At 38.6% G+C, this 18,965-nt stretch overlaps 1 protein-coding gene and 1 long non-coding RNA gene across 5 annotated transcripts in view; one reads left to right on the forward strand and one right to left on the reverse strand.

Moving 5' to 3' along the window:
* Positions 1-1,382: 1,382 nt before the first annotated feature.
* LOC125355578 overlaps positions 1,383-18,965 on the reverse strand; it is a 44,133-nt gene continuing 26,550 nt past the window's right edge. The window contains exons 4-5 of the long non-coding RNA XR_007211686.1: positions 2,836-2,841; positions 1,383-1,394 (exon numbers count right to left, since the gene is read on the reverse strand). This is a non-coding gene — a long non-coding RNA (uncharacterized LOC125355578). The remainder of the gene's footprint in view (positions 1,395-2,835; positions 2,842-18,965) is intronic.
* Positions 8,239-18,965, forward strand: part of Ptbp2 (polypyrimidine tract binding protein 2) — a 52,852-nt gene continuing 42,125 nt past the window's right edge. For 2 of the 4 annotated variants that reach the window (XM_048352015.1, XM_048352016.1), the window contains exons 1-2: positions 8,239-8,409; positions 10,024-10,054. In XM_048352015.1, coding sequence (XP_048207972.1) covers positions 8,402-8,409; positions 10,024-10,054 — 39 coding nt within the window. In that variant the 5' untranslated portion in view covers positions 8,239-8,401. The remainder of the gene's footprint in view (positions 8,410-10,023; positions 10,055-18,965) is intronic. The other 2 variants (XM_048352013.1, XM_048352014.1) reach the window with 2 other exon arrangements.

Genomic DNA, 18,965 nt, shown 5'->3' on the forward strand with positions numbered 1-18,965 from the left:
AAATCTAGAAACATTTTTCTGTATTCATGGAAAACATGAGAAAGAACATTTGTAATGAGGTATATTTAAGCTTTGTCTGATTAATATTTTAAAAAAGTGTTAATATATTACATTAACCATGGTAGTTATATTATTAACTCTAATATCAGTGGGAAATATCACATTGGCCTATTACAGAGGCTTCAAAACAAAGATGTTTTCCATCTCATACTAATTAAAGGGAAACTAACATACATATCTTGGACCTTAGATATATTTTCTACTTGTCATTATTAAAAAGAAACAATATATTCATTATAGTGGGGTTTCCTCCTCCTTTTTTTTTTTTTTTTTTTTTTTTTTTTTTTGCCAGTCCTGGGCCTTGGATTCAGGGCCTGAGCACTGTCCCTGGCTTCTTTTTGCTCAGGGCTAGCACTCTGCCACTTGAGCCACAGTGCCACTTCTGGTTGTTTTCTACATATGTGGTGCTGAGAAATCAAACCCAGGGGCTTCATGTATAGGAGGCAAGCACTCTTGCCACTAGGCCACATCCCCAGACCCCCCTCCTCCTTTTCTAAGATAACAAGAGTCTCAAGTGTTTTATAGTCCTTGACTTCAACCAAGTTCAAATCTCATCTCTCCTCAATTCTCTCAAGTATTTATCTTATGGCTTTCGGGACCACTTCCTATCTCATTGCCTTTAGGCTAAAATTTAAACTCAATCACATGGAATATTCAGACATTTCAGGATTAGGTCCTCTCTTCACTCCCACCATCCATCCAAATCCTTACCAACAGCATCATATCTTTATTGGCAGGTTGTGAACCCTTCATTTTACCTGACACTGTCTCAGTCTCCTACCTTGAGTGTTCTCTCGATTTGCCATGTTCTCTACTTGCTATGTTCTTCACAGCTTCAACAACTGGAAATTCAACAGCCATTGTTTTCATGAGGAATGATAGAAGAGGAGTCAGAGATTGAGTGAACACAGAGACCATATTATAAAAATCTCACTAGTCCCAATCAGAGATACATTGTTGAAATGTAGATATTCTTCCTGTCTTTCTGTAGGCTTTACATTTAGGTAAACTCATTTTGTCTTAGTGTAGTCATTAGTATGGATCAAAATTACCAGGACCCATTGAATAAATAATAAATGTGTGTCTTCATCAAACATAAATTATATGTCTACTGATATACCTCTACACCAGTTCCTAGGTTCAAGGAAATGTTACACTTCTATGAATTTAGTTACTAGTTTCTAGATAGTCAGAGTATAGAGAATACCAGAAACTCTGAGACCAGCAGGAGAATGATTGCTTTCATTAGTTTACCCCTGGAGCTTGTGAAAAACTGTCAAACCTACCTAAATTGCACAAGTGCTCCATAAGGAGATACCAGAATGAATATTAACCTGACAATCATAATATGCTCCACAATCATCCTCATAGAAGTACTGTTTGCTTAATATTGATTCTAACTCAGTATAACTAGCAGGAAAAATTGGAGTAGAACACAATGAATCTATGCTATCCTTAAGTGAGTACTTTAATTTGATTAACAAAGCCTAAGGTTTTAAGTGCTTTGGGTTATTGCCTCATGATTTCTTTACAGAGATTGTTATCAAGCCACAGTATCTTTATGGGTATAGAATTTATACAGCTGAATTTCTTTGGTCTTAAATGAAAAGCTTTATATATGTGTCATAATCCTTTCAATATTTTGAATGCTGATGCTATTTTCCCAATATAAGTTCTATTCTGTCATTTGCAAATATGGTTAGCATACTTTATTGCAAATATTAAATAAGAACTCAAATCATATTTCTTTCCCTTTCTAAAATGGATATTTGAAAATGGGTTTGTGGGTGAGAAAATCATGTATTAGAGTAAAAGTGTTTTAACAGACACATTTATTACTAAACAATAGACAACCAAATCAGAACTATTTTCAGCTCTCGTTTCTCAGTTCTTCATTGCAGTTGTGAAGGACCCAAATTCCTTTGGAAACCAGGAATATTAAAAGATTTGAAAAGGCTAATGGCTTCCTTTTGTTGTGTGGTTCCTTTCTTTGTCAAATTATCAAAGGATTTAGTTTCTGTACTAGAGTCTGAGTTTAAATATGTCTGTTCACTTAAACTGCACTATTTTTGTTAGCAAAGCACTTGTTCTTAGTTTTCATTTGCATAAAGCCACACACATTATGATGTCGGTTTTATACTTCAGTTCATGGTTTAGAATATTCTAAGGTAAGACGTTCCCTTTATATTTTTTGTCCCCATCTTTACTTTTCCATGTATTTCTTAACTTTTCTCATCCCATTCTAGTTTAGTTTTTTGTGTGTATGATCATTCTAAAAACTGCTGATCTTCTCAAACCATTGTGTTCTCTTCCAAGAATCATCTTTATTATGTGCAGAATATAAGGACAACCAGCAATGCCAAAGTTTTTTTTTTCCAGTAAACATAAAGATAAGCAGTCTCTACTGCTGAATAAAAGAGCCTTTGATGCTAAAATGGCCTTTGCTCCCAGCCGTCTAATCCCTCTCTTTTTAAATATGCAACTTTATTTTTATCTAAGTTAAACATGCACATAACTTAAAAAGAAAATGGTTTTGGAGGATTTATCATGTAAGAAACAAACTCCAAAACTATACTACTTTGTCTCACCCTTCCTCAGTCTGAACTACCCAAGCAATCATCTCCGAAATCTCTCCCTACCCACCTACTATTTATGTCCAAGCCTCTGAATTCTATGCTGATCTGCCATTTCTCACCTATTGAGACATTTTGTATTGATTTCCTACTTTGGGAGATGAAATTTTAAAATTTCATTCCTACACACATACACACACACACACACCTTTTCTAACCTCTTACAAAATAGTTTTACAACCTTAATCTTATTAATATATTATATTAATATATTAAGACACTTTTTACTACTGGGTACAGAGGATTGAACTCAGGGCCTTTGGCTTAAGCCCTCTATCACTTGAGTGACACCCTCAACATCTTTGCTTTTCATTTGTTTTTTAGATAGGAATCATATTTTTGCTAAGGCTGGCCTTGGACTCCAATCCTCCCGTCTTTCTCCTAAGTAGCTGGGATTACAGATGTGCACCACCAGATAAAACTACTTATCAACAGGGCCATATATATATACCTTGTTCTCACATCCTGGTGAGAAGCCATCCTGGTGCCTAGCTGGATGATGAGGGCTTTTCACTCAGCTTCAAAGGCCTAGAGGTGAGACAGCCACCCTTTGAATTACAGCTGCCTAGCTCAGTCAGGAGAGCAAGGAGGGCTATGTTTCAGAGGATATACAAATACACCAAGTTATCTAGTCCCAGAGAGGATATGCAAATGTATCCTGTTGTTAAGACCCAGGGAGAAAACACCTGTTCCAGATGCCTTTGTTTATGGTGGGGCTTTGCCAACACCCAAACATGTGGTTTTTGTCTTTAAAAGCTTTGTGTAGGTGCTGTGCTGGGGCTACAGGTCTTTGAGACAATAGTCCGCCTGCAGATGTGGTTTCTAATAAAGACTCCAGATTCCATCTCTCAAAATGTGGCTTTTCTGTTTCTTCTGCCTGGATTTACCTTACATATGGTTACTATATATCTATATATCTATATCTGTATACACATAAACAGATATATATATACATATATTATGTGATTATATATACACACATATATATTATATGGTTACATATATACACACGCATGCACACACACACACACACATATATATAAAACTATCTATCTATCTATATATATCATATATAGTCTTTTCTTTTGTTTGCCAGTATTGGGGCTTGAACTCAGGGCCTTGGTGCTGTCCCTTTGCTTTTTCACTCAAAGCTAGCACTCTACTACTTGAGCCACAGCTCCATTTCTGGCTTTTCTGGTGCTTAACTGGAGATAAGAGTCTCATGGACTTTCCTGCTTTGAACTGCAATCTTCTGGCTATGGTTATATTTTATTACATTATTCATTATTCCAGAGTTACTTTAAACAAAATAGTACTTGTGTTTTTGGTTCTTTTCCTAAGTTTGCCAACAGCACTAAAAATCTCTTAATATATTCAGACTTTTAAAAGTCTGTCTCACATTCCCTTTTTTTGTTTTTAAAGAAATATCATTCCTGACATTTGGCAGAGGGGGTGGGGGGGGGCGGCGGACTATATTAAGTGAAGCAAGCCAGACCCAAAGAAATATATAGGTTGCATGTTTTCCCTAATTTTCTGTAACTAGATGGTACCTATTAATCTACAAGTAAACACACCAGATAGTCAAAGCAAAACATTATATTTGGACATGATAAATTATACAGGACTCTAAATATTCACACAGCGAGACTAAAGGCGGATATTTTAGGAAAGGATCACAAAGACTCACTAGCTGTGTGTATATGATCATATGAAATGATGTTTATTGAAATGAACTGCAAAATATGGAATCAAGAGGTGTTTTTTTTTCTCTTTTGTAGCTATTTTTTATTTCTGTACCTTTTGTCTTGTATGTAATTTTATCTTTTTGGGGGAGGGCCAGGGGGAGCCCAGAAATGATGGGACAAAATATGAACAAATGTAGTAGTGATACTCACTTGACACTGTTTCACCTCCCCTTTGGGAGGGCAAAAACCTGGGAGAAAATAAGGGAAGGGCTCACACTGTTCAAAAGAAAGGTACTCATTACCTGACTTACATAACTGTAATCCTTCTGTACCTCACCTTTACAATAAAGAAAAGAAAAAGAAGTATCTTTCCTGAAGCCCTGTGGTCTCTTAATTCCATTGAACCCTCCAGGACTGTTACATAACTGTACTTTAAGGTCTCTTTAGCTGACATCCAACTTTCTTTTCTTCATAGATAGGGATCTATGGCTTGGGATCCCGAATGTTCTTGATCATTTTGGATTAACTCATCCATAGATTCCAAAGGAACAATTCTGTGAAAAAAAAGAGTCCACTTTGACATTTTAATATATCTTGAAGTGTCTTTATTCTGTCTTCACATGGTACTGATAAGCCAGGAAAGGAATCCTTTCTCTCAGACTCAGAAGTTTTGTGCTATATCTTAGGGAGGATGTGCTGTCAAGTTAAAGAAAAGCAGTTTAGTATGGTTATTTTTGTTGTTATTGTTGTTTTGTCTTACCTCAAATTCCTTTTCAGTGAGGCTGAGGATATTGGTTGTTAACTTTTGTGTGTGATTTTACAAATTTATTCAGATGCTTCATCCACTTTTCCATTTAGCTCTTGGCTTTTGAGTTTTTATTTGTAGGAATTCTTTCCATATTAAGAAAATCAGTCCTACCTGGGTGCCGGTGGCTCACACCTGTAATTCTAGCTACTCAGGAGGCTGAGATCTGAGGATTCAGGGTCAAAGTCAGCCCTAGCAGGAAAGTCTATGAGACTCTTATCTCCAGTTATCCGCCAGAAACCACAGGTGGCACTATGGCTCATGTGGTAGCCTTGAGCTGAAGAGCTCAGGGGCAGTGTCCAGGCCCAGAGTTCAAGTCCCATGACTGGCCAAAAAAAGAAAGAAAGAAAGAAAATGAGTCCTTCTCCACTTCTCCATTTCTTCTTGTTGTTGTTTTTATAGTTTCCTGCTAATAGTTTCCTCAAAGGACTTAAGACCCAAGTAGGGCAATTTGGTTACATCTTTTTTAAGTCCTGGAGCTTGAACGTTGTGCCTTGGACCTGCAACACTTCTGGGTTTTTTTTTGAGTTGTTTGTTGGAGATAAGAGTCCCACAGACTTGTCTTGCTCAGGCTGGCTTTGAACCAAGATACTCAGATCTCAGCCTCCCAAATAGCTAGGATTACAGGCATGAGCCACTAATGCATGGCTATTGGTCACATCTTTTAAAATTAAAAGTGTATTATGCCAGTAGTTTTACAGTATTTGTTCAGGAAGTATATTCACACATATGGAAACTGATTTATAATACAAATATTCATTATAGAATGGCTTGTTAAAAGCAAAATTAGAGGTAACCTAAATGCTCACCAACCTTATCTAGTTAAATAAATTATGATTTATGTAATGGGGAGGCCAGATCTGCCCAGTGCCATTAATAGCTGTGGAGGGACTTCAGGTTGACTCCAGCTCAGATTAGAGCAGAAGCCAACTCCATCTCCACTAAGCCCTCCCCCACCCTATTCAGGGAAGCTCCCTTTACTATGTAGATTGACTACCTGAGGCCTGGGAGCTTCAAGGGAACCTGTGTCCTCCTCTTTATTATGATAAGTTATGTAGATTAACCACCTGAGGCCTGGGAGCTTCAAGGGAACCGGCTGTGAGTAGGCATATCCGCCTGCATCTTGTGAGCCCCGCCAAACCCATGCATCAATTCTAACTAGAATGATAGGTTAGTTCAAATGAATATTATGAGACAGACTGTAACTCTATTGGCCACCTGAGTGCGGCCTAGCATGCTCTGTAAGTGTTGTATCTTCATTGGTCACCTGCGTGTGACAAGTTTGTCTGTGATGTTTGCCTTATAACCAGGCTGGAAGGCCACACGGGGGCGGTCCCAGCTCCCTGGGCCGCCCAGGTGTGTACAAGCCCAGCTCCCGAGTCTGGGCTCCACATGTGGTTGGCAGTTTCAGCTTCCGAGTCCGGGCTGCGACCGAGGCCGGTTGGTTCACTTTTTGTTCACTTTTTACTTCCCCAATAAAACTGTCTTTTTGTCACCTTGTAGCTGGAGACTGTGTGGTGGACTCTTGGGGGAACCAGGAATCCCCTCCCTTGGTGGGGAACCCTGTTTCATTGTAGCAAACCCCCACTCTACTTCAATTTACTTGGTGGAATATTACATGGCCATATAGAAAGATTGGAGTCTTCTAAGTGTACTAATAAGGAAAGATTTCTAAGATACAGATTTTTAAGTTGCAAAATAAATTGCCCTATCATTACAAAAATTGGTACCCCTTTGAATAAAAGCACAATATGTGTGTAGTGAACATACATGTTAGAACATCTCTGAAAGAATATGCAATAAACTGACAAGATGGATTGTTCCTTTTTAAAAATTTAATTATTTTTATTATCTTCTAAGTAGTTATAAAAAGTGGTTTAAAAATTTTTTTTAAAGCAGTTTCAATTCAACATGTCAGTTTGTGAGTATAATGCATCTGGATAACTGTTTCTTGAAGATCAAATTCAGTAGTGGGGTAGTAGGAATACAAGGTACATACTTTTTCTTTTGGTTACAGCTTTAGTGGCATATAATTCACATGTCCTGAAATTCATGAGTATTAACGAGGTGTTTAATTCAATATTGAATACATTTGTAAGTTATAGAATGCTTATCACATTCTAGTTTTGGACCAATTCCATCATCTCCAAAATGACTCCATGTCCATTTACATTAATTCCTCTTCCCTCTACTAGCTCCCAAGTTACTACTTACCTACTTTTGGCTTTTATATTTGCCCGTTCTGGATATTTTCTTTTCATTGGACTATACATCATTTGAATTTTTTTCTCCATTTTGAATTTATAATCACCTATTTGAAAATAAAATAGGATCTAGTTGATCCTTTTGCTATTTTCTAGTCCCATAAGTAGCAACTGCATCATGAAAAAGTTAAATGGTACCTCCCATAGATAAGCAGGTAAGTGAGCTATATGTGGATTTAAATTCAGCATTACGAACATGATCTCATTTCCTATTTTTATTGCATCAGTGTTGGACCTCATTTTGCTTTAGCATACACTGAATTTTAGATTTAATCATTGTTCACATAAGTGTAAATCTCTGTAAAATGTCAAAACATATACCATTCAGACAAGAAAGAACACATCATTAAACCACCAACTGAAATGAGAACCAGGTTGGCTCCCAGTCATCCTGATCGATTCCAAGTTTGCAAGCCTGAGATGTGGCCCTAGCTTTCCAGAAGTATTACTTTTTACTCATCAGCGGTCTGGCTGCTTGGGACAAACCTTTTGCAGGGGAGAATTGGAGAAAGGGCCAGGGAGACTAACAAAGCAATTCTCCACCCCAAGGCACCCTTAGGCCTTAGCCTAGGTCAAGGCTCGCCCAGCTGGGGCAGGCTAGGGAGGGAAACTGCAGACGGCCTGGGGGCAATCATTTGCAGCCAAGGGCCGGGTCTCAGCAGGTGTGGGCCAGGCCTGGGCGGGGCTTCAGCTAGGGAGCCCTGGAGAAATAGGGGGACTTCCCCGCCCCCTCGTGGCCCCGCCCACGGCCCCGCCCCCTCAGGCCCCACCCCTCGGCTTCCAGCGGCCCAGCGCCCGCGCGCTCGGCTCTTTCCGCCGCCACCGCTGCCCCGCGCGCCCTGGCACCTTCGGCAATTTCCGTCGGGGCCGGGCCGCCATTTTCTCGCCGCTCGTGTGGCTCGCTGGCTGCGTGGCTCCGTTCTTGGGAAGTGAGAAGCTTTGTCCGGCTCGGCAATGGACGGGTACGTGAGCGCGCCAGGGCGGAGAGGGGCGTGCGGCCGGAGGCGTGGGGGGCCGCGGCCCGCGGAGTGCGGGGGTCCGGGGGTCCGGCGCCAGGGGCCCCGCGGCCCCTCCCAGGCCGGGCTGCCGTTACCCCACCCCCGCCCGGCGCGCACACCCCTCCCCGCGCTCGGCAGGCGCGGAGGCCGCGGCGGGGCTGGGGGGCTCGGGGTACCGCGCCCCGCGTTCCCCTCCCCTCGGGGGCCCGCGTCGAGGGGGCGCGGGGCGCGGGGCCCGGGCCGCGGCGGGGGCGCGGGCTGGGGGCCGAGCGGGCCGGGGTGTGCCTTGGGGGTGCCGAGGGGAGAACCCAGGTCCGCGGGGGGCCTCGGCCGCCCCCAGCACGGCGGGCTTAGGGCGCGGCGCGCGGACGGCGGGAGCCCCGGGGAAAGCCGGCCGCGGGGAGCCGCCGGCGTCACCTTCCTTTGTTTTCCTCCAAGTGGCTCCCGAGCGGGAGGCCGCACAAAGGCCTCTTTATTTATTTGCCTTCTCTTTGAAGTGGGGAGGGGGAGGCGGGCCCCGAGGCCTGGTCGAGCTTGGTTACCGGGGCCCGGAGATGTAATCGGCCTCCTCTCTCACCTCCGCCCCCCACAATTAAAACAAAACGAGGTGCTTGTGAGCGACTTCAGTCGAATGGGCCCCGGCCAGCCGCCTTGGCGGAGCCCGGGCCTCCGTGGCAGTGGCCCGCGTTTTGTTTTTTCTTACCTACTTTGGTCAGTTTCTGGGGGGAGGACACCCAAAAGTACCCACAGGCACCGAAAGGCAGAAGCCAGCTGCGTCTCTTGAAAGCCAAGGGGTGATGGTCGGATGCTGAGGGATGTGAAACTGGCCAGGGGAGAGGTGTGGCCCAGCCACAGAGGCCCCACATAAGAACTGAGTCAGTTTACCTCATTGTCAGAAAGTGAGGGAAGGCCCTTGAGAGTACAGAATGACAGCCCAGCCATGGGTATTTAAAACAGACAGACAAAAACTGTGTCTCTTTAACAAAGCACATCTATCCAACTCAGTCTTGGAAGAGTAAAGTTGAAATCCGAATTTGTTTAGGCTAAGCCCAGAGGGTTTGGTGTTTAAAAGACAGGAAAAGTTAACAGATCGAAGAAATCATCTTTCTAAAATATTAGCGATTCCGTTTTCCAGATGAAAACATAAAAGTTCTGTAGTTATATTCATCCAGATAAACAGGGGAAACTGATTTTTAAAAAATCTTGAGGTTCACTTCATATTCTTTTACCCCTAGATTTCATCTAGAATACTAAAGAATTGAGATATTAAATCAGTTACTTAAGCATAATAGTATGGTGGGAATGCCATAATGTTTTGGGTAAAACCACTCAAAGTAAAAACGTTAAAAGTGTTCTTAAAGATTACCATGAGTTCCCTGACTTTGCTGAAGTGTTTGAAAGTTAGTTGTAGTAAACCATGATGTTACTGGTACAGAGAAATTACCACTGACTTCTGATGTATTTGTTTCCACCTAGACTGTTTGGAAGTTTATGAATGGTGACTCTGGAAACTTAAAAGTCAAGCAGTGATCATTAGGAAGTTAAAACTTCTGTTTCTGTTTTTGTTTTTCTCTACAGAATTGTCACTGAGGTCGCTGTTGGTGTGAAGGTAGGAGGTTATGCTTGAAAATAGTATTCCTGTTTATTAATGCTTCAGTGCTGGAAAGGGTAGAGACACAATAACACAGTCTGCCTAAGGGTATTAAAAATGGTGTCAATTAACAAGGGTTGTGGTGGAAGAGTGCAGTTAATATAAATAAAATAGCTAACAGTATAATAAATTATAGTGGCTAACAAAACCTGTGCATGAAATATTTGTTTGTAAAATTTGGTTATATAAATCATAAAGCCAACCATACCATCAACTTTTCTAGAACTGACAGCCTGCAAGAATAACATTTTAAAGTAAGATTGGTGTTCAAGGCATGTTTTATAGTCATTACTTGTGAATACAAAATTACATCATAGTTTTCTCAATGTAAGTAATAGTTTTAAGTAGATAATTTTTATTAAGTCTTGTAATTTTGTTAATCTAAGTTTTTACTCTTCTGTTTTAAGGAAATAAAAGTGTTTTTGTTAGTAGTGCACATCAGAAGTAAATTCTGAGCCTTAAAAGGAAAAAGTTGAGACAATTTAGATTTGTGTCAGAAGTTGACCAGTTTCATCTATTAGGTCAGCCTTCCTTATTTTTTTGCCAAGGGAAACTCATCTTTTAAACTATAGTTTTTACACGTACACCTTTCATTCCTTTGAATAACCTTAGAGTTTATTGTTTGTAAGCTTGTGTGTGTTCTTTCTGCCTACTAGAATATGATTCTTGTCTTTAACCTTTGTTTTTGTTTTGTTTTGTTTTTGAGATATAGGGGCTTGAACTCACGGCTTGAGGCTTTGAGTTTTGCTTTACTAGAGCCATCTTTCTACTCCTGCTTTTTGTTGGTTAATTGGAGATGGAGATTGGAAGACTTTCCTGCCCAGGCTGGGTTTATACTTTGATCTTTTGGATCTCAGCCTCCTGAGTAGCTAGGATATCAGGGGGTTAGCTTTTTAATTTCCATAGCATGGGACAACAGTGAAACTTCCCTCCCTTGCCCCTTTACTCACTCCCCTCCCAGGTGTGAGTAGTCTCCTAGTCTTGGGATTGTTGTATACTTAGTTCAGAGAGGATGACTGGCATGTTCTTAAAATTCCTTAAATTGCATTTCTAGTGATGTGATAATTCTTTCTAGAATGGCTTTCTGCCTCTTGAGCACTGCCTCTAGCCCATGTTTCCTTAGAATATTTTTGGTGGTATGTTTCTCTTGTTCAGTTGTGAACTATACCCTTGTCCATGCCTTTGCACTTACGTTTCTTTCTTGCATGTAGAGGTGTGGTATTAATAAGCTTTTGAGGAAGGACATGCTGGCAGTGACATATTTGAAGTTGTGATAGTTAAGGTATTTGAGGTAGAGTAGCTTGAATGTAATAAGGTAGATGCAGTTTTTATCCAAATAGATTTATGAGTTCTGTGAAAGAAGAAAGGAAGAAAAGTTCTTCAAAACGAAAACTCAAAAGCTTGAGTTGTCTGGTATTAGCAAATGGGAGAAGATTATCGACAAGACATAGAAAGGAGTAGCTAGGAAAAAGTGAGGACCCTTACACTAATGTACCTAGATTTGGGGTATTGGTTTTATCTGTTTTCTACCTTTGTAGTTCTGGTAGAAAAAAATTAGAAAGTGATACAGAAATATTAGTATTTTTTAAAAAGCATTGCTTAATGTGAAAGTTTGAATAGTTATTGTTCTGTCTATAGTTTTTTAGGATAATGGCTAACATCATTTACTTTGGTGTCAGAACTGTGTAGATGTACTTAAACTTTGTTAAAACTGAAAAGGCCATTTTAAATAAATAGTACCTGTGTCTGTTCAACGAAATTCATGTGAAACATTTTCTCCTATAGTTACATTTGTAGGTGTAATTTAAATTTTTAATTTTTAAAAATCAAAGTTATTCCACTCAGTGGTTTTTGTTTTACATTTCCACATGTTTGTATTAATAGTCTGTTTTATTGCTCAGTAATATTACACTCAATGGCTATATGGCAATATTGAACTCTGATGGATATCTGTGTTTAGCTGTTACAAGTAGTTCCTGTATGTCTTTGTGTAGACATACACTTTTATTTCTTGTGGGACTTATGGTTAAGAATGGTTGTATCATATGGTAGACATGTTTAACTTTTTGAAAACTTTCCCACAGTGGTAGTACTTACTGTTTTACACTGCCATCAGTGGGACGTGAGATTTCCAGCTTCTCTCCATTCTGTCAGCCTCTATTGTGTTTCTCTCCATTCTGTCAGCCCCTATTGTGTCTTTAGTTACACCTTTTGGGGGGTATGAAGTGACAGTTGTATTATAATTGGTTGGGGGAACAGTCTCAAGGTTTGAACTCAGGGCCTTTTGCATGCTAGGCAAATGCTTTACCACTTGAGCCATGTCCCCAGTCCTATGTATTTTGTTAATTTCAGATAGGATTTTGTATTTGTGCCCTGGGTAGCTTGGGTCCTGACCTGTTTATACTGTGATGACAGCCACCTGCCACCATATCCAGCTTTTACTGGTTGAAATGAGTCTCCTTAGGTTTCCCCCAGCTTCTGTGGTCCTCATCTCTATCTGTTAGGACGATAATAGGCTTAAGCCACCACACTTGGTTGGGTGTAGTTTTAATTTCTGTTTCGCAATATATATAATGACGAACCTCTTCTGATGTGCATTTTGATAAAGTTATTTTTATTGGTCCTATTGTTAGTCTTGGGGCTTGAACTCAGGGCATGGGTGCTGTCTGAGATGTTTTTGTACTCAAGGTTAGCACTCTAGCACTTGAGCCATAACTCCCATTTCCAGCTATTTTGGTGGTTAACTGGATAAGTGTCTCACAGACTTTGCTGTCTGGGCTAACTTCAAACAAACCATGATCCTCAGATCTCTACCTCCTGCATAGCTAGGAGGATTACAGGTGAGAACCACCAGCACCTGCCTAGTTTATTATCTTTTGCTAAGTTTCTGTTTAAATCTACTCACCTTTTCTTGTTGGTCATGAGGCTTGAACTCAGAGCTGGGCACTGTCCCTGAGCTCTTTTTGCTCAAGTTTAGCTGGCTGCTGCTCTACCACTTTGAGCCATAGCTCCACTTCCAAATCTACTCACTTGAAAAACTTTTTAAACTGAGTTTGGATTTTGAGAGGAATTAAATAGTATGAGGTTTGCAAATATTTTCTGCCATTTACTGTTATAAGTTCTCAACCTAGACCTTTTGTAGGAGAGAAATTATGCTGAAAAATTCTGCCCAGTTTACCAACATTTTCTGTTATAGATGGTGCTGATGATATCATACCTAAGTGATTTTTCTCTAACCTAAAGTAAAAAAGATTTCTCCTTTGTCCTCTAATAGCATGTGTTTCATTTTTAGTTAATATCTTGAATATAGTACAAAACTATGGGTTGAAGTTTTTTGTTTCAGATGCAGATATCCAGATCTAATATCTAATGTCAAAAAGAATAACTCGGGGCTGGGGATATGGCCTAGTGGCAAGAGTGCTTGCCTCGTATACATGAGGCCCTGGGTTCAATTCCCCAGCACCACATATACAGAAAATGGCCAGAAGTGGCGCTGTGGCTCAAGTGGCAGAGTGCTAGCCTTGAGCAAAAAGAAGCCAGGGACAGTGCTCAGGCCCTAAGTCCAAGGCCCAGGACTGGCCAAAAAAAAAAAAAGAATAACTCCATTGAATTGGCTTATACTCGTCAAAACTAAATTGTCTATGTGTGATTCTATTTTTAGACGGCTTTTCCATTCATTTCTTTATATAGATGCCAAAAACATTGTCTAAATCACTTTATATATATATTGAGTTTTAAAATCAAGGTGTGTGTGTGTGTGTCTGTCTGTGTCTGTCCTGATGTGTGTGTCCTCTTGCTTGGACTTAACACTTAGATGCCTTCCTTAAGCTTTTGTGCTAAAGGATCACTGTCTACTACTTGAGACACAGCTTCACACCTGGCTTTTTGGTGATTAAATGGAGAAAAGAAAAGTCATGGCCTTTCCTGCTCAAGCAGGCTTCAACTGTGATCTTCAGATCTGTCTCCAGAGGATTGTAGGCATGAGCCACCAGCACCCAGCAAAATCTTGGTTTTCCAACTTTGTTCTTTTTCATAATTTTTGTGGCTTTTCTGTGTCACTGAAAGCATGCCAGATATTCCTGGATTTGACTTGAATCTGTTGAGCAATTTGGGGAAATTTGAGTTTCATGTTGATTCTCCTATCCATGACTAAATATAGTTTCTACTAATAGAGGTCTGTAGTTGTCTTCAGCATTGTTTTTAAGATTCATTGTAAAGTTTCTATCCTTAGATCCATCTTACTTCATATCTCTTGATGTAACTATAAGTGATACTTTTAGATATTTAACTTCAATAGTGGTAGTACTTAGAAATAATAATTTTTGCATATTCTTGAATATGCAGAATATTTTTAGACATAATAGCATTTTTAAAATTCCATCATATTTTCAGACCACCTTTAGACAGTATTCTCCCTTCCTCTTTCAGTATCATTTTTTTCCCCCTAGTCTATGACATTAATAAGAATGCTGAATAGAACTGCTGAGAATAGGAATCTTTACCTTGTTGCTGACATTAGGGAAGAGTACTCAGTGGTATTATTTTTAGTTCATCTTCCTCAACCATGATTTGTGAATTGTACCAGTTAAGGGAGGAATATTATTATTCAAATAGTGTGAAAGTGCCATAGTTGCTTAGTATTTAGTGGCTTTAGGAATGATGTCTCAGGCTTCCACATGTTCATAATCTTTCTACCACTTACTAGTAAAAAGACACAAACCAATTTCATTGCTCATATGTATCTCCTCCCTTTCTCTCCCACCCTCTCTCCCTTCCCCTTTTCTCCCCTTCCCCCTCCTCTCTCTCTCTCTCTCTCTCTCTCTCTCTCTCTCTCTCTCTCTCTCTCTTTCTTCGTCCATTGTGGGCTTGAACTCAGGGTCTGAGTGCTGTCCCTGAGCTTTTTTGTACCTCTTTGAGCCATAGTGCCACTTAATAAGTGATCTTCATAGCCTTTCCTGTTGGGGCTGGCTTTGAACTGTGATCCTCAAATCTCAGCCTCCTGAGTAACTACTGTTAATTACAGGCATGAACCACCAATGCCCCTTCTACATTCTTTTTATTAGAGAGCCTAATGAGATTGTCTTTTAGGAAGACCTTTTTTACCCACTTGGACATGTAAAATCTCGTTTAAGTGCCATAAAACTGTGGTAGGAGAGGTTACTTTTGGTTAGTAGGCTAAGAGTAGGTTTTCCATGATTAAAGTGGTAGGCTTGACCTGTGCCTTCTAGATAGGTTTGCAGATGAGAGGAACAGAACTGTACGCAATATATGAAGGGATGACAGAAGTTGTGTTGATTAGCTGGCATGAATTTATAGTCATTGCACAATGAGTCCAATAATTTGGTATTGTTTTCTGTAAGAATACTGATCAACGTTTATTATGCATAAACTCTGCCTAGCAAAACAAGTTAAAAAAACCCCCACAATTTCTGTGCCTTCTAATGGAAGAAGTAGCACCAAAAGTAGAAAGAGAATTTGGTCCAAGTTTCTAGTTCTGACTGTTCAGTTTACTGAATATAATGGAGAACATACTATGTTACAATCAGGGTGTAATCACAAGTGCAGGCTGTAGTTAGGTCTGCACAACCAATACCAGTAACCAGTATAAGGCAGTTAAACCAAACAGAATGGGAGAAAACTTGTACACTAAAAGATATTAAAGAGGAAAAATGAGCATATCTAGTGTGTTGCTTTTATTAGACTGATTCTTTCCACTTTAAAACGTTCCTATAAACATACTATAACTTTTATTTGAAATGAGAAATTTTAACACAGATTTAACATTTGATAATTATTAAGTTTTTGGTTTAAAGTATTATAGTTGTATACATATTTTTAAAAGAATCCTTTCGTTGTAAGCTCTAACTAGGACTTATACATGGGAAGTAATATGCATAGTTGGAACTGATCACAGCAGGAAGAGAAAAATGGACAGTGCTATTATAATTTTAGCTATGTGTTGATAGCACTGATAATAGATCATGGTTTGATACTGTCATGTTAAAGATTCATGATAGGTTATGAAAGAATTATTGCTCAAAGTCTCCCATGTTAACTTTTAGTGTTACTGTTTTTAAATCAAAACAGTAGTAATAAAGTATGCCTAAATACTAATAATGTCCAATATTAAAAATATACCTAAAACTTGATCCATTCTTTTGTTCGCTTTAAGTGGATCTTGAACTCCTATTTTTTTTTTTTTTTATAAAATGCACTCAAACTTATGGATAAGTTAAGAATGATAGCTTTGGCACTATGTTGGCTTTTACAATTCTCCTTTTCATTAAAAAATTTACTGTAAAAGTTTTCAGTACATACAAAAGTAGAGAAAAAGTTATTACATGCTCCTTCCTGTTGAAGGATATTTTAGCAGATGTCAGGTTGTCTCATGTCATTTCAAGATAGTGTAGTATATATCTTTTAAGTAACAAAATCTGTAGTAAAAGTGACATTAGTGGCATTGATATATACCATTATTATAATTAATAAAGTTTAAAACAGTATTCAAAATGATTTTTGCCTTTATTTCAGGAAACAAAACATTGACATGACTTGGTTGATGTCTCTCTTAAGTCTCTTTTAATCTTAAATCACTTTATCCTATCCTCTTTTCTTGCCTTTTCTTTGTTAGAGAAATGGTCATCTATAGAGAAACAGAGTTGTCTACCCAATATTCACTTCCTGGATTCTGCTGATCATACCTCATTTTATGGTCCTTATGTCTTATTTCCTACAAGTTTGTAGTTAGATGAGGCTTAATCAGATACGGGTTTTAAGTCTTACCAATATTTTGTAGATGTGTTCCCATGTGAATTCCTGGTGTACCTACTGTTCAGGAACAGAATGTCTAGTTTTTCTCTGATGTTAACATCAGAAGGTTGAGATATTGTCAGCTTGATGCATATATTACAGAATGTTCCCATCCTTTTACCAAGTAGTTTTTAGTAGTAAATGACTGCATAAACTTTTTTGTTATTGCAAAAAAAGGCAATATTCTTTTTTTTCTTTTCATATATTAGATGAAGTTCTCTATTAACTATTAAGAGCTTTGTGAACTATTTGGTAACAATGAAGTACCTCTTTGTAAGAAAAGCAGGTAGATTTTCTAAAAAAAATAGCTAGTTCCTTTATTATTTTTGTATCATCGTGAAAAAGCTAAACACTTCAAGTTTATTGCAGAGATTTCTTTTTTTTTTTTGAATAATTATTGTCAAAGTGATATACAGAGGGATGGCTAAATTGTTTAATATTAGTCCTGGTGGACCTTGGAATACTAGTAATGTTGAAGTATAATTATCCTTTCTTGATCCATACTGGTTCCATATTGTGAGGTCCCAAACCATGATAATGGGGGTTCCAAAGTGCTAGGTTGTTATATTCCAAGGCCCTTTCATTTAATAGACTTAACTTTTTCTTAAAGCAGAAATCATTTATGTGCCTAGCTTTTACTTCAAATTAATATTTTAAGTTATACAGTTTCTGCCTATTTGATTTTATATTTGTGGTTTTTTTTGTGGTTTTGTACACTAAAAAGATCTTTAAAAATACTTTTTTAGCAGCTAGTTGCTTTTTTTAAGTATCAACATTATACTAACATTGTGATTAGTAGTCATTTTTATGTTTAGTTGTTTTCCACAAAGCAAGTATTATGCAATCACTGTATGTTAGTGAAGATGGAAGGATCACAGTTCAGATGAACCAGACCACAAAAGTTATTAAAGCAAGACGGAAAAAATAAGCAGCTGGATGTTGTGACTACACTAGAGAAAAAGGCAGACAAGTCATGGTTCCAGCCCTGAACGTCTCCATTCTGAAAAGTACACTAAAACAGAGGGCTGAGGTTATGGACTAATTCATAGAAGGCCCTGAATTCCATCCTTAGTATAGCCAAAGGAAGAAAGACATCTCTGTGGTTAACATCAAGTTGATGGTTTGACTTGTTGCATTTTTATTTTATTTTAAATTTTAGTTTTAAAAACTTGTAATTAAAATTTCCAAGGTTAAGATTGTGAAACAAGTACCTTTAGAGACGTCTACCCAAACCACTGCTGTGTGTCTGTCTACTCTGTGTTTCTTTCTCCTCTGTTATTTTAATAGTCCTGGATTTATCCTCTTTTCTTCCCCTCTTCCATGTGGATAACACAATATGTACAATCTTTACACCTAAGGATATGCATCTTAGAAGTTACTTTTTTATGGCTCTGTGTGTATAAGTCTTCCTTTCTGATTGCTGCATAGTAGTCTGGTAGACATCTGCTCCCCACCTCCCCATTTTTCTACTACAGTTTATGTTATAGTAAACAGCTTTGTGCATAGGCACTTTTGCCAGTGTATTTTAAAAGCCAGTATTTCTTTAGAATAGTTCCTGTATGTGGAACTCTGCTGGACCAGCAGGTAAATACACATTTCTGTTTTGGTAATTTTTTGTTTTGTTAGTGTAGAAATTACATTTTGCTATCTAGGAAGAATCCTACGGTTCACTCAACAGAGTATATTTGGAGTTTTGATAGACTTGATAGGTAGGTGGAGGCCATCCAAATGTAGTTTGGGATTTGTCTTGCCAGAAGTAAGATGGAACAGATTTTGAACAAATTTTCAGTTTAAAGGTAATATTTACTTACTGTATTGAGAACTTTATATGTTTTCTTTTTTAAGCTAGAGTAACTAGCCTTAATTTTTTTTATAAGTTTCTATTTGAAGTATAACTGTTGAGTGAAACATTTCTACACTGCTTTTAAGAAGAGGACAGTACTAGTCTTTTTATACCAATATTTAAAACTTGTAAATTCAGGTGGAGGCAGAATTGTATGAAATTTAAGAATAGTTAATTTTGAAGTGAGAAAGTCTATTTTTAAAAATTGAAGTTTAA

The sequence above is a fragment of the Perognathus longimembris genome, chromosome 7 (assembly GCF_023159225.1).
Source record: "Perognathus longimembris pacificus isolate PPM17 chromosome 7, ASM2315922v1, whole genome shotgun sequence".
NCBI classification, from domain to species: domain Eukaryota; kingdom Metazoa; phylum Chordata; class Mammalia; order Rodentia; family Heteromyidae; genus Perognathus; species Perognathus longimembris.